Source organism: Aptenodytes forsteri, unplaced genomic scaffold (genome assembly GCF_000699145.1).
Source record: "Aptenodytes forsteri isolate BGI_AS27 unplaced genomic scaffold, ASM69914v1 Scaffold299, whole genome shotgun sequence".
NCBI lineage: Eukaryota > Metazoa > Chordata > Aves > Sphenisciformes > Spheniscidae > Aptenodytes > Aptenodytes forsteri.
This window is the reverse complement of record NW_008794154.1, coordinates 2,341,325-2,357,043: the sequence shown is the minus strand read 5'-3', so window position 1 is coordinate 2,357,043 and position 15,719 is coordinate 2,341,325. Positions and strand designations below refer to the sequence as shown.

General features: G+C 43.6%; 1 protein-coding gene across 2 annotated transcripts in view; it reads right to left on the bottom strand.

The window, feature by feature from the left end:
• The window catches only part of VEPH1 (ventricular zone expressed PH domain containing 1), an 86,354-nt gene that overhangs the window by 8,215 nt on the left and 62,420 nt on the right, over positions 1-15,719 (bottom strand). For both annotated transcript variants that reach the window (XM_009279123.1, XM_009279131.1), the window contains one exon: positions 10,483-10,600. In XM_009279123.1, coding sequence (XP_009277398.1) covers positions 10,483-10,600 — 118 coding nt within the window. The remainder of the gene's footprint in view (positions 1-10,482; positions 10,601-15,719) is intronic.

The window sequence follows — 15,719 nt, the reverse complement described above, 5'->3', positions numbered from 1 at the left end:
TGTGATGGAGCCCTGCTTTCCTGGGGATGGCTGAACACCTGCCTGCCCATGGGAAGCAGTGAATGAATTCCTTGTTTTGCTTTGCTTGCGCGCGTGACTTTTGCTTTACTTATTAAACTGTCTTTATCTCAACCCACGAGTTTTCTCACTTTTACTCTTCTAATTCTCTCCCCCATCTCACCATGGGGGAGTGAGCGAGCGGCTGCGTGGTGCTTAGTTGCTGGCTGGGGTTAAACCACAACACCAGCATTGTTTATATTGGCAGGGAGGCAGGCTTTGGGGGTCTTCAGTGTGTACTATTTCAATTTCCTCGAGAAAGACTATAAATATTTCTGTCTCTGTAGATAGGGAGTTTTTGGAAGGAGATGGACTGAATGAAAAGGGGGATGGCCAAGTTTCAGCTTTGATGGGGAACTGCAGCTGTGATTTCCACGATAAAAACAGGTCATGCTCTGCTCCTCGCAGCCCACCGCATCCCTAGCTCGATGCAGCAGCTCTTTTCTGTGTATTTTCATGCCAGCACCAATGTGTTACACCACCCAGCCTGGCACGGGACAAAGTAAACCAGATGCTTCCTTTCTCCCTGCATAATTTTTGTCACTGCAAAATAGCACAAATTTACGGGGAAGCTGGTTTGGGGCTGCACCCATGTCACAACACGCTCTTTAACGGGATGGAGACACATTTTACAGGGTGCTCCTTAAAAAAACTTCGTAATTGTGTTAAATATTGTTCTCAGAAGTACTACAGATACATGTTTTCACTTGTTTTAGAGATTTCCTCAAGTGACAATCTTTTCTCCCCAGCCTTTCAGACAGGCGTGGCCAGAGTGGGGGCTGTTTTTAAATAAATATTCAGTTTATATGAAAATCCTGGAAATGGGACCAAGAAAATGCAAAGCTGAGGGGATTTAAAGTTTTCCTTTGCCATAAGGATGTTATGACATGCAGCGATGTGGTGCTTCTGCAATAGCTCTTTGCTGAGGGTGGCCACTGGCAGCCTCTGTCCTGCCTCTACGCCCTGGTCTGCTGCTGGGGGTGTGCACAGGAACAACACTCAAAATGATGGATCTGGGGCTGGATATACTACATCTGGGGTGGGGCTTTTTAAACCCTCTGCTGAACAGGCTGTGCAGAAGGGGATGGAAAAGCCCACAGGGAATCTCCCTGCTCTATGGCAGGGAAAACTGAAACAGGGCAGACCAAAACGCCCAAACTCCATACATCCCTCTGCCTCCCTGACGTGGATTTCTGAAGCACTGGTCCAGGGCAGAAGCCTTTGTGAAGGAGTCTTGTGCCATGCGGTCTATGCTGAATTTACACTCATATAAAACACATAGAATTAACTACCGATGAATCGATGGCAAAAAAATCCTGCATAGGCACGCTCCCCATTTTCTAGACAAGAGAAACAATATCCTGTGGCAAAGCTCCCTAATAACAACTAACCCTGTTCAAACGGAGCAGAAAGCAGCTGAAATCCAGCTCATGCAGGTAACAAGATGCACACAAGATATCATCAAACACCACTGAACAAAAAAGTACTGGAGGAAATAATAATCCATTTTGAGCAAGGAAAAAGCTGGGTTTTTTTCACATTAAAAAAAAACAACTGGGTCCATCAGACTTGAGATGAGTCTTGGCTTTTTCACCCAAGCAGGACCGTGTGGTCATCTCTGCCTGTGGCTGCGCTGATGTCCTGTTAGAGGGGACACCATCTGCCAACAGCAGCTTCATGGGGGAAATGTACTGGGAACAGAAGGGCTGTTTTTCTTTCTAAACAGCTTTCTAAGGCTGTATCAGATATTATCTGGCATTTCTACAGCTGAGATTTGCTGGGATGCCCATAATGGTCATCCTTAAGAGTCATTCCTCTTTGGGAGCTGAGCAAAAGGACAATCCCATAGGGCCGGCAGCTTTCTAGCAGGTCTGAGTACAAGTCCTTGTGCTCTTGTACCAGCCAATTTATCTTCTGGTGACTTTGTTCCCCATTTATAAAATCAGCATTATAATTTGTCAGATTTGTGAGAACAGATAAAAAGTTTTAAATTTTTATAATTAGTTTTAAACAACATCTAAGCTGATATTTTGCTTATTGTGCAAATGTCTCATCAAATTTCTAACTTAATGATGTGCAGGGTAATATCCCTGTCATTCCCATAATTTGCCATTCACATGTGCACTTTCTTAGTGGAGGATGTTTTGTCACCATGAGAATATGCAGTTTGGTGTCAGGAATTTACCATCTCAGTAGCATGTGGGTGATAATAACAGGGCAGGGCTCCATACCGTCTCTCAAGATGAAGTGTCAGAACCCCTATGATAAAGTCTACCCAGTGAGAGACAGAGAGCAAAAAGCTGTGAATCTGAGAAACTTAAACCAGCAGCACCAAGTAGCAAGCTTTCCTGGAGTGTGCATAAAAGAAAAAGGAGAGAACTTCACTTTAATAAAAAATGACAAAGATAGGACAGGAAAAGAATTTTTACTCCTACATGATAACAATAAAGAATTCATAATGTGCACAGTGACTTTCAGAGCATTACAGCTGTATAAACATCTAGATAGAGCAAACGAAGGACTTGCTATGAAAAGACAATTGCTCAGTGGTTGGGTGTTGTGCATCTGCCTGGCTGCTGGTCCCACAGGAATGGCTTTGATACCAATTCCAGTGCAGTAGGAACATGCTTTAACCCGAACTAAGAAGGTGTAAAGCACAAAAAGTTCAGGACCGGGAGATACCAAGATGGTTGGTGGTCAGGAATGCAACATGAGAAAGGAAGTGAATGTGCAATTTTGGCCTAAAGTGGATTTTTATGGTCAAAATCTTTCAAAAACAGGATTTACTAAAGAAATGCTGATCTCTCTTTAAGCACCCGGTGGCTGGAAGCAGTGCTAACAGAGCACTTCTCGTGTACATCCACAAAGAAGCCCATGGGGAATTCTGATGTCAGCTTCCAAAGTTGTCGTAATGAATCTGATGCCAGTATGTCTGAGGGTCTGATTAAAAGAAAAAGATTTATGAAAGATAAGAATGAAGCTCTTTTCCAATATTTTTCTAAGTTCTTTTGCTTATTTTCATTGTGGTTAACTTCACAGAATCAGAGAATAATTCAGCTGGAAGGGAGCTCAAGGGGTCTCTCATCCAACCTCCTGCTCAAAGCAAGGTCACCTACGGGGTCAGACTAGGTTGCTCATGAACTTATCCATCCAGGACTTGAAAATCTCAACAATATCTCTAGGCAAGCTGTTCCAATGCTTGATCATCCTCATGGTGGGAAAGCTTTCCTTTGTAGCCAGTCTGAACCTCTCTTGTTCCAATTTATGCCTGTTGTCTCTTGCCCTCCCACCACACACTGCTGAAAAGAGCCTGGCTTTATCTTCTTGGTGATCTCCTTGTAGTTATGGACAGACTACTATGAAGTCCCCCTTGAGCAATGCCTGCACCAGCCCTTGTTCCTCAGCCCCTCCTCACAGGGCAAGAGCTTCAGTCCCCAAACTTCTTGGTGGAGCCTGTCCCAATCCTTATTGGGACTTCACTCAGTCATCACTGTAGCCATTGAATGCCTGCTGTGTGCAAAGTAGGAGTAAGCGCATGGAGCTCTGTTAGCAAGGGGCATCATGAGTAAATCCGTACTGCCTCAGAAACGCAGAGCTTTACTCTTCTGTCTGAACTCTTCCCAAAACCAAATCCAGTAGCTGGTGACCCCCCACTGCTTTCCATGGCAGAGCAGGATTATATGAAAGAAGCATCTGCACTTCTAATGCAGTTAGAAGATTTTTTAAAAATGCAATCAGCAATGCAATTGGGGTGTGTACATTCCTTATACACATATTAATTATTGGAAGATTATGTCTAGTTTTGATTTCTTCACCTTGCCTGAATAAGGACAAATTAAAAGACTTCAGAAAAGTGATACAAGAATGATTTAAGACTTGATCTTCCATATGATTATTCATACCACGGGAAACTAATGAAGTGTATTCTCCTTAATTTGCCCAAGCAAAGATCAAGGTGTGACATGATGAAGTCTACGAATAGAGATTTTCTGCACAGCAGGGCAGGGCATAATGTGATGCAGTGTTTAGAGATAGACTAGAAATAAACCCACATTTTAGCAGTGTGGTTAAATTACCTGAGCAACAACTTAGGCATGTCATGGGTTCTCCTTCACTTGACTATTAAAAATCAGGTTTAGACATCTTTAGAAAAATATGTAAAAGTAATACTGATCAAAGAGAAAACATTTCCTTCATATAAGCATTATTGGACTAGATTCTTTGACTATTGTTTTATAGAAGGTCAAACTAGGTGATCACATCATCTCTGGGTTTGAAATCACTCTGTGTGGTGGTATACTGACATGTATGATGAGATCTTTAGCTTGAAAAAAAGAGTGAAAGGATTCGAAGGGTTATATTTACTACATATTTGTCATGACTTTTTTTTCTGCAGAACACAAAATAAAGCTAAAAATATTACCCAAACTCAGAATGAAGAATTATTTACTATAATTTCTATTGCTTCTTAAACCATCTCAATAGAGACACCAACTCCAAAATCAATTTAACCCTGAATAGTACCTGTTGATGTAAGTGTCCATTGGAATTATTTTCTATTAATTGTATCTTGCTTTCTTTGCAGAACTACAATGCATCAAGCTTTAAGTAGTTTGGGTACTGAATAAAAAGTAAAAAACCCTCCGAACTCTTCCAAGACGAACTCAAGACAGATAAAAACCAAAGCATTAAGTCTCGCATTTGCTGAAACACAAAATCATCCACAAAAATTCAGTCCAATCATGAATGATCTCAATGATAATAAACTGCTCTTAACTTCAAAGAATGGAATGTGTGGGTGGCAAGCGGACAAAGATAAATGCAATTAACCTAAGGGAATATGGATTCAATCTCTCTCATTAATCATCACATTTGGTTTTGTTGAAAACCTGGAAAGGACACATTACTGAATGCCACTTTTTATAATTTTCAAGCAAGCATTATAGCTGGGATATTTCAGTTCACTAGATAATCACCACTGCTAGCAAAAGATAAATGTATTCAGAAGTTAATATGGTGTAGGCTATTCTGAGTGAATTGCCTTTTTAAAGAGGAATTCATAAAAACCCCCTCAGTTTTACCTGAATCATTGCCCATGAGCACAATGTCTTTTCTGCAGCCCACAGGGATTACTGCAATTTCTTTGTAAGCCTCCAGAATAGGGAATGTACTGCAATTCCCTCTCCGGCTATCAAGTGGTTTTACTGAATTTTTTTGTGCAAGAGCTTGTGAAGCCAACTGTCAATACAGGAGGTTATGTTGAAATAAAGCTCTTAAAGGCCAGCTTTTCCTAACAAGAGGCACACACTGCATTTACCAATATTTCAAATGCCTTGTATCTGTGCTTGAATGGTCATCATTTAAAAAAAAAAAAATAGCGTAGCCTGGTTTTCCAAGCACTGAGACCAGCTACACTGTCAGGGCACATATGTGTATTTGAGCAGATGAGTAGGATTTATGCGAATGCTCGTCCTGGGTGGCAGGAAAAAATAATTTGGGATGATTTAACAGCACTTCTGGAAAAGTGTGGTTGTATAAGAGATGCTTTGCAATCAGAAGAATGCATGAGAAATATTCAAACTTTCTCTGGGTTAATTGCCACTTTGAGTGGCATTGCCTAAGCGTAACTGCCTCTTTCCTCACAAACTCAGCCTCCAAGTGTAGTCCAGCTCTGAAAATCCTCCCAGCTACATCCAAAAAAACCCATCATTGATCTGGTATCCTAAGGCAAGTTCGAGGCTTTAAGGCATAATGCCTTCCTAAGTCTGGAGGATAAACGGCATCTTGCAACATGGCATCCAAAAAATGCAACAAACCCCAACATTAACAAAAACCAAAAGACAATAATAGAAAAAGAATTTGCCTCTGAATTCCTTCTTTAAGAAGAATTTGGTTGCTAAACAGCATTGCTGAGAGGGAGAAATTACTTTCTTGTCTCAGAAGTATTTGAAATTTCAAAGGGTCTGTCCCACTGTGGAATGAAAATAAAAGATGTTTTACAGCCTTTACATTTCTTACCAATTCAAGGAGACCTCTGAATCCTCTTTCTTGTCTCAGATCTTATAAACCCAAAAAGACCCTGGAGTGTCTCCCACTCTGGTATGACTTTTCCCAGCTGCCACTGCTCTACATCACCAATACTAAGGTGAATTTGTCATTCACCTGCAGATTTTTATTCCATTGAGCACTATCTTCCATGTTCCTTTCCTACACCTGAGCTTTTTTATGATCCATACAATACTTTATTTTCTTGGGATTCTAAAGGCTTTTAGAGCTGAGAAGCAAATCATGATATTCACAATGTGCCTTTCTTATAAAATTTTCTTTCAACTGAGACAAAGAGAGTAATTGCTCATAAAAAGGAGAGTTACAGTCCAAAAATATTCTGTGCCTAGTTCCTCCTGTTCCTGACCATCCTCAAAGGCATCCCTGAACTCTCAGCTCCAGCTCTAAAACAAAGGGTAAATGGTGATTTTGTAAATGCTGACATTTATTAAATTCTCCTACCTCCTCTCCTGGGCTATGGCAGCAGAGACAGCCCAGTGGCTGGGCTGGGAGGAGGACAGGCTGAAAACCTTTCTAAACAGGGGAGAGGCAGGCAGACCTGTGGGCAGTGATAACCCTGCAAACTCCAGGCACCACCTTCGGTGCCTTCAGTGCTTGAGGAGGGAAAACCTTCTTCCAAATGTCCAGGCATCCTCCATGCTCTCGAGTACTCATGGTATTCGAGAAAAAGAAAGCAAAGTCTCAAGTTATTGCATCTGCTGAGAAAGTAGCATTTCACTTAACACCTTAGTACTGTATCTGCATTTTTTTCCATTGGGCTTTAGTTGACATCATACAGATACAAGCTAGAAAAAAAGGTAAATCTAAAAAAAATTATTTGTTTTTCCACTCCTAGAAGAGGCAGTATAATTTACAAGGGCCTATATAAGTACCAGCATATAGGAATGAAAGTCTAAGTTGTACCCGGACCTGCTGGGCAAGCTTGATGAGGGCAGATGCCCCTCGCCCAGCTGGCCAAGTGCTCCCACACTCGTACATCTCCATGCAGAGCGGGTTCTGGCACTTCATGGGAAGGACAGAACTGCTGCACTGCTGGGTGGAAACCACTCAGGCTGGAGGGCAGAGCTTTGAATATATTAACCCCTTCCGTTGACCCCCGTGTGTAAACGGAGAACTGTATTTACACACTCAGGGAAGTGGGATCAGCACATGCATTTCATTGCAGCCTTTTCACAGCAACTAGAGGGAAATGGTGAACCCTTGGGAGCGACGTGACCTTCTCCCTCATCTCTCTGGGATATTGCAACACCAAATGTACAACCTACAACACTGCGATGTGGTTTTTAACCAGCCTGAAACAATGATGAATAAGTGAGAGGCGGCATGCCAAACCCCCCCTGCCACAGGCACTCCACAGCAGCCGTTGCGCTCCCACTTCATGAAGACCATCAGTGTCAGGCACAGTATACAGTTTACCCTACTCGAGATGCCAGTTCAAGTGCTCTGCAAACAGACTCAAGAGCCTCTTGTCAGTGATACAGAGATGGTCCCCACTTTTGTAAGCTCTTGTACTAACCAAAGAGTACTGAAGAGCTCACTGGGAATTGCTGCCTGCTGTCACAGTCTTTTATTGCTGTTTGCCTTCATTTCAGACCCATTTATCATAGAATCACAGAATAGTTTGGGTTAGAAGGGACCTCTAAACGTCATCTAGTCCAACCCCCCTGCTGTGGGCAGGGACATCTTCAACTAGATCAGGTTGCTCAGAGCCCCGTCCAGCCTGACCTTGAATGTTTCCAGGGATGGGGCATCCACCACCTCTCTGGGCAACCTGTGCCAGTGCTTCACCACCCTCAGAGTAAAAAATTTCTTCCTTATATCTAGTCTACATCTACCCCCCTTTAGTTTAAAGCCATTCCCCCTTGTCCTGTCGCAACAGGCCCTGCTAAAAAGTTTGCTGCCATCTTTTTTATAAGCCCCCTTGAAGTACTGATAGGCTGCAATAAGGTCTCCCCAAAGCCTTCTCTTCTCTAGGCTGAACAACCCCAACTCTCTCAGCCTTTCTTCATAGCAGAGGTGTTCCATCCCCCTGATCATTTTCGTGGCCCTCTTCTGGACCCGCTCCAACAGGTCCGTGTCTTTCTTATGCTGAGGGCTCCAGAGCTGGACACAGTACTCCAGGTGGGGTCCAACCAGAGCAGAGTAGAGGGGCAGAATCACCTCCCTCGACCTGCTGGCCACGCTTCTTTTGATGCAGCCCAGGATACAATTTGCCTTCTGGGCTGCGAGCGCACATTGCTGGCTCTATTTGAAAATACCGGCTCTATACTGGTCGTACCAGTGGGGTCTGGATCCCAGTCCCAACACCGTGCTCCTGGCAGCAGTGCTGCAGTGCTGTGCCACATGGACCTCCCCGCACTGTGTCCTGCTTCCAGCCCTTCTTAGACCTCTCCTTGGAGGACATGGTGCTTTGGCAGGAGAGCAACAGGGAAGCAAGGTGTCAGCTGTCCTTTGATGACTCCAGACTAGTGTCATCAGCAAAACCCACGGCATCAATAAGGAAATGGTGCCTCACGTCACCCCCAAGGTTTGCCTTTGCCACCTTCATCTGGTCTGTTGGCTCTAATACAGCTGTCCTACCAGCATAATCAATAGCTTGCTACAAACACTCCCCTTTTTGGACTAGTTAAATGTCTTTGAAAATTCAAAACAAAGCTATTTCATTAACCTTTGAAATTTTAAGCAAGACAGACTCCTTCTCCTTGTAGCTTGACATACGTCTATCACTGATGTGATGGACAAACCACAGCAAGACCATGGTACCGAGATGAAATTTCAGCTCAAAGCGTTACTTCTTTTATGGTGTTTGAGTCCCACGAGAGCTGTGGAAGGAGGAAGATGGTCAAACAGCCATGAAATGAGTATGGGCAGCCTGGCCTACAGCAGAGGCTGTGCCACTCTTGCAAGACTTACTAAATTCAGGGTTGAGGAAATATAAAGAGATACTAGCTGTTAAAATATATAGCTGAAACAGCCAATTATTCAAAGGTTTGCCCAAAATATGCAAAATTCTTGGCCAGAATTGTGCAGGCTTTTACAGAGTGGCTGTCATGGTTTGACTCCAGTCAGCAACTAAACCACACAGCAACAACAACAACAACAACAACAACAACAACAACAACAACAACAACAACAACAACAACAACAACAACAACAACAACAACAACAACAACAACAACAACAACAACAACAACAACAACAACAACAACAACAACAATAATAATAATAAATTGTAATGGAAAGTAAAACAGCAAGAGAGAGAGAAAGAAAAAAAAAAACAGGGAAAGGAAAAAAACAAGTGATGCAACCGCTCACCACCTGCCAACCGACGCCCAGTCAGTCCCTGAGCAGCAATCGCTGCCCCCTGGCCAACTCCCCCCGACTTATATATTGAGCATGACATCATATGGTATGGAATATCCCTTTGGCCAGTTTGGGTCAGCTGTCCTGTCTATACTCCCTCCCAGCTTCTTGTGTACCTTCTCGCTGGCAGAGTATGGGAAGCTGAAAAGTCCTTGACTTAGTATAAACACTGCTCAGCAACAACTAAAACATCAGTGTGTTATCACATTATTCTCATGCTAAATCCAAAACACAGCTCTATACCAGCTACTAGAAATAAAATTAACTCTATCCCAGCCGAAACCAGGACAGTGGCAAAAAACATCTAAGAAAAAGGCCATTCCTCCGAATTTCAGTATGCTGATCTAAAACACACGGGTATCAGAAGGCTTCAAAAAAAAAGGTCACTAGAATCTTTTACCTGAGAAAAAGTGTATTTTCCACTCACCCTGTTTTCTAATATAGCTGAAGTATTATGGCTGTTCTTAAGCATTGCCTTGTTCCTAAGACAACGCATACTATGGATTCAATTATATTAAAGCAAATAATTCTGAGAACAAAGATGACATGAATTGGGTGTAGGATCTAGGCCAATGTCCCCTGACATGTGGCATCTGTGCAGTCTCCAGAGGACCTGGGACACAGTCCAGCAGATGCAGCTCCTTTATGTGGACACTGCAAGATGGGTGCAGATCCCTCCCACTCCCCAGGGGTTAGTAGTCATGCAGATTTATGAGTCTACGTTAATTTTGGATTGTATCCCTCTAAGCATACACCAAATAAGCTTTGTGCTTGACACTGTCTCACCAGAGATGCTGAGACGAGAGGAGTTTAATGGAGAATTCCAACTAAGATAGACACTGCCTGTGCTATGCTGGAAAGTTTGCTTTCCCTTTTCCCCAACCTCTGCCACCATCACCAGACACACAGCATTATCTGTGAGCTTTGCTCCATCCCCCACCCACAACAGCTCCACCACCACGCATAGCCCACCAGTGACAAAGGCAGACCACTTACCTGTTGCCTTTTCAGGGTTATTGCACATGAAGCACTGCCAAGTTCCCGCTTCCTCGCTGTAGCCGAATAAATCAAAGAACCTCACTTCTTCCAGGTGCATCTGCACATGGTCCAGGTCCTAGGCCAATAATGAGAAAAACCAAACTCACTCACAAGGTGAACCGCTCCACGGTTAACAGCTTGTAGTCCGAAATCACAGAGGGATGCACAGTGGGCACCGACGAGTGTCCTCTTCCATGTGTATCCTGTGGGCAAACAACCTGCCAGGGTGAACGCTCTAAGCAGGATGTATCTCTATCTCTATCATCAGTAGCAACTAATATATATATATGTCTGTAGGAGGCAGAGGACTGGTCTGGGGTTTTTTTTGCCTCTTCAACACTGCTGCCAGCAGTGTGCTCAGCAGTCCTGCCCAGCATGTTTCCCACCAGCTGAACCACCTTGATTACCTCCAGCCCTCTCTCAGGATTTTTTTCAATGCCCTACAAGGTAGTGGTCTCTGCTAACAGACTACAGTGCTGGGACTTCCTCCTGTCCAACCGGATCCCCCATCAGAGCAAGAGTTAGTGGCTGGGGACCACTTTATTTTTATTTTTTCTTTTTTTAAAGAAAGAATAGAGGCTCTGAACCCAGCCGCCTATGAGAAGCACTAACACAAATGTTTAATGTGAATGTTAATAGGAACATTTCGAAAAACCCAGCAACAACAGGGCTGATTTATCTCACACAAAACACACCCAGGTAAATGTGATGTTATTCTGCCAGTGACAAGCCAGTGAAGTAAGGATTACGCATCTGCAAAGTAAACTGAATGTCTGACTTGATCAAAGAAACCTACAGAAAGCATACTTGCAGCTTCAAGTATGAGAAAAGCCAGAGGGTACTGTTTTTGAGGCAATTAGTAACACTGTATAATTCAGTATATTTTAAACCCTGTTATTTAATTTTAAAACAGATTGTGATCTCCCACTTAAGCAAACGTTGGTGTTAAATAACAGCAATCAAGTTACTCACTGCAAACAGAAAGGGAATTGCCAGGACCGTTCAGAAAACACTCCTATTAATTTGCGTGGAGTCTTCACAGATCTGCAACACTGCACGCAGCAGCCCAAAGAAAACACAGATTTACGCAGTCCGTGGGGAAAATACCATCCCTTGCCAGGGACGTTAGTTCAACACACTGAACAAGGCTGTGCAAAGGATGGAGTTGTTTGATTCGGGCCTTTTCAGACAAGCTTTAGCAAAGGAGAGGGAGCAGGAGGCCGGCTGGCTCAAGAAGACCCGGCAGCACGGTTTCTCTCCTCCCCAGCCTCTTTCAACCCGGAAAATGGCCAGGAAATGTCTGTTTTCACAAGAAGTGAAACACCTGAGACGACTTCAGACCTCTGGCCATCACCCTGGATAACAAGCTCAGCTGAGCCAAACGTCAAGTTTTAACTTAACAGGGGATCTCAGGTGCCCCCACCCTCTGCACGCTGGAGGCCATCTCCTGATGGATTTTAGGCTGTCTGGAAGAAGGATGGCAAGGCAGAGTGGGGAGCATGACTCACATCACCTGAGAAGCTCCAAACGACAAAGATTTTCTTCCCTTTCCAGCAGGAACATGCATAGAAATGGGCTTCACAACACATGGGAAGACAATGATCACAGGACAAAGGTCCCGGACACACGCTGGCTTTGTTTGCAAGAGGGTGCTGCAGGGCAGCAGCCCCACAGCCCAGCTCTTCTCTCCGTCCTCGCATGGGAGATAAGCAGCCAGGCTGCAGCAGAGGGGTCCCCTGCACTCCCTGGCTGCCTTGGTGGGCTCCCTCGTAACGCTCAGCTGTGCAATTCCTTATGCCTTGTGTGCCTGCTCGCCGGGGTCAGGGCTGCATCTGTACCTCTGTACAGTCGGCTGCTGGGCTGCCCTGCCCCAGCAAGCTAAAACTGGCTTATACTGGGGATTGCAGGTAAAACTTGATTATTTTGCTCTGTAATTGCTCTTTATACATTGCTGAAGTTCTTATTTTCCTCCAAAGAGGAATTCTATACATTTGAGGAATTTAGCTGGCTGTTGTGCTGTGTAGCAGGAGTGCTGTGCAGCTTCTCTCCGTATTTCTCCTGCCGGTCCATGTGTAGTAGATCTGACAGTCTGAGGCTCCCTGTCTCCCTTCAGATACTTCGTGCATGGTGTGGTATCCTGAACAGACGCCTCCCTAGGCAGGAGAGCCGAGTCCTCAGGAGGGACAGACGACACCAGCTCCCTGGGGTCTCCTCCCCGCTGCGGGCTCCTGATGGAGGGGCAGATGCCCCTGCAAGCAGGGGACGGCAGGGCAGAGCATGGCCAGCAATGTGCCCTGCCCCGACGTGCCCTGATCCTCCTCCTGCTGTGGCATCTGGGAGGACACAAAATGGGCAAAATAACGTTGGTACTGCTCTCAGTGCATCTGTGCAGGACATTATAAGGGCACGTGGATCATGCTGAACAAAAAGCCTAGGAGCTTCTCCATCCTGTGAAAAATCTTTTAGTGGCTGCAATGAGCCAACTCTAGACTGAGAGAGAACAAGTATGACTGAAATATCAATGCATCAGTCTTTCTTTTCCACTCTGTACTCTAGTACGCTTGAAATAATCTGCAATAAGCCACTTATTTCAGGAGGGGAAGCACAGGGAAAAAGCCTAATTGGAGAGGAGAGATTTATCTCATCCCCATGCTCCATCATCTTGAAAACTTCAGTGACTCCACTGTGAAAACCTGGTGCTTTTTTCTGCTGCGTAAACTGAGATAGCAAACAAAGGAAATGGAAGAACAGAACTAACAATGGCTTAAAAATGTTAATTATTCTCTTGCAACGCTGCTCAACAAAAGACTCTCTTAAGGCATCACATGGGGCTCATAAAGTAGTCACCATGTCACTCTTCTGACACAGCATGAGTCAACACAAAGAATTCAGCAACGAGCTCAAAACCGACTTAATTTTTGTAATGTGGCCTGCGTGTACTTTGATAAAGAACTATGAAGCAACCAAACGGAAATCTGTAAGGTTGTACATCTGGAAATGCTTTACTTCTGGCACATCTTAAGCCGTGTTGTATAAATATTTTTTGTGGCATGAACAGGCTGCCCAGTGAAACACGACATGCTTTCTGTAAGCCAGGTATTCGCTGCAATTCCTCGCACATGCATCCTGGGCCAAGTTCAGAAATCACTTACAGTGATGTAGATCTGAAACTATTTCTCAGAATTTACTCTGGAATAAATCATTGATGTAACAGATTTTTCTCCAGGTTTGCAAAATGCTTTAGAATACATATTGAAAAAAAGTCTAAATTCATTTACTCTGGATTAGCCACAGGGTCACAGGGCAAAAGCGGAGCAATTGCAGAGCAGGGTTGCAGCACTGACTCTGTTGTGGTTCCTGTTGGCTGATGGGGGTCAGACCTTCCCCATGTGCTCACACCACAGAAGTTCCTCAGTTCTGATAAAGCATTCAGACATTGCTGTCACACGATGCATAAAACTTAATATAAAATATAATACAGGATGCTGATGCTGCATTTATATCAACAGATTTCAAAATATTTTAAATTAAAAGTGCTATGCTTATTGAAACAACCACACACCCATAATTTTGCTTCCTGCACTACTGGCAGAGGAGTAATATTAACAACCACAATAATTTTGTGAAATCATTCACAATATTTAAAGTTCTATTAGCAATGGGAAGAACTTCTGAAATGAAAATTTCAGATTACTGCAGAAGCTTAGTCTGTCAAGCAAAGTAAGGACTCGGTCATGCCGGGAATGCTCCGGCTAGAATTTTTTGGGGAATGTAAAAGCTAAAGGAAACCTTCCTTACAGCAGGCCTAGGTCTCGCTCCCAGAAAAATCAATGGGACTTTTCTCAGTAAACTGAATGGAAATTGCACTAGAAACAAACTCACGTGCTGTATTAATAAGCAAAACCAAAACTGAGAAAGTAAATCCAGCAGCATACTGCGGAGACCAAGACTGAATATTCAAAGTCTTTTACCATTTCAGATGCATTACATCTGCCTGACTGTCTTCAGCCTCCGAAGGCTGTTAGGCAATCTGCAGCTCCCGGAGTTTCCAAACTTCAATTCACTGCTTAATTCATTAAATCAGTGAAGATCAGTATCTCATTTTCCAGCTCTGCTATCCTGGGAACTCAAAGATACTCTTACTGTCATGGAGTGATGAAAGTTCCCAAAATAGGCCAAATGCTAGTATCTGAGCAGTAGTACGATTATGCAACCGATGCGCTGGAGACTAATCACATTTCTAGGGTGTTGGACATGTTTTGTAGACTTTGTGTGCATGATGCACTACATCTAATCCTACCCATGAAGGCATGCTCTTCCCTAAGCTCTTTATTCACCCCAAACTCTTTTACACTCCACCAGCTCCAACTTTCAACTAGTAGATCTTGGCATGAACTCAAGTTAAGCCAGTACTGAACAGAAAAGCAGTTCTAATACCTTCGGATAAGTCAGGCTAGGATTTCAATAGCAGCTAAAATACTCAGTGCAAGCTCCACTATGTCTAAGTAAAACTGGCCCATAAGATGGGTCTCAGATGTGGGGATCCCCTACTCCTGTTACAAGCCCCAGCAGGAGTTCTCACTTCAATGCAACATTATCTTGGGGGTTCAGAACTTGTTTCTAACAAAACTCCTGTTTTTAAATCAGCCATAACCTTAGTAAATTAATCTTATTCAATCAAACATATTAATGCGTACAATATTCTGAGAGAGAGTATTTTAAAATCATGTTTGACAATTCATTTCATCCAATTGAGCTGGATGGAGGTGTTCAGGAATAAACAGGTATTTGTTTTACAATCCTACAGCGTCCTTTTCCAAGAAGCCTGATTAGTAGCTTTGAAATAGCATTCGCTGAAATCCCGGAAACAGTAAACAGCTTTGAAAGTGTAATCTCTTAAACTGATGGGGGTAACTAATAGTGCATGTGCCAATGATAATTTCCATAAAATCCAAGTCTGTGTTTAACTAGGTTTCCAAGTGGCTGCCAAACAGTCCACAGTGGCAGCTAATCTGAATCTAGAGTTTGAAACTGTGAGCAGGAAAAAAATCCATATGTAGCATCACTAGTTTTCATCACGTCGGGAACAATCCACATGAAGCATGCAGGAGGGGGTGGAGAACAAGCCTGGAGACCTTTCAAAGCACAGTACAAAACAACACTGTGGACCCTCTGCGGAGGTTCTGCCAAACAGT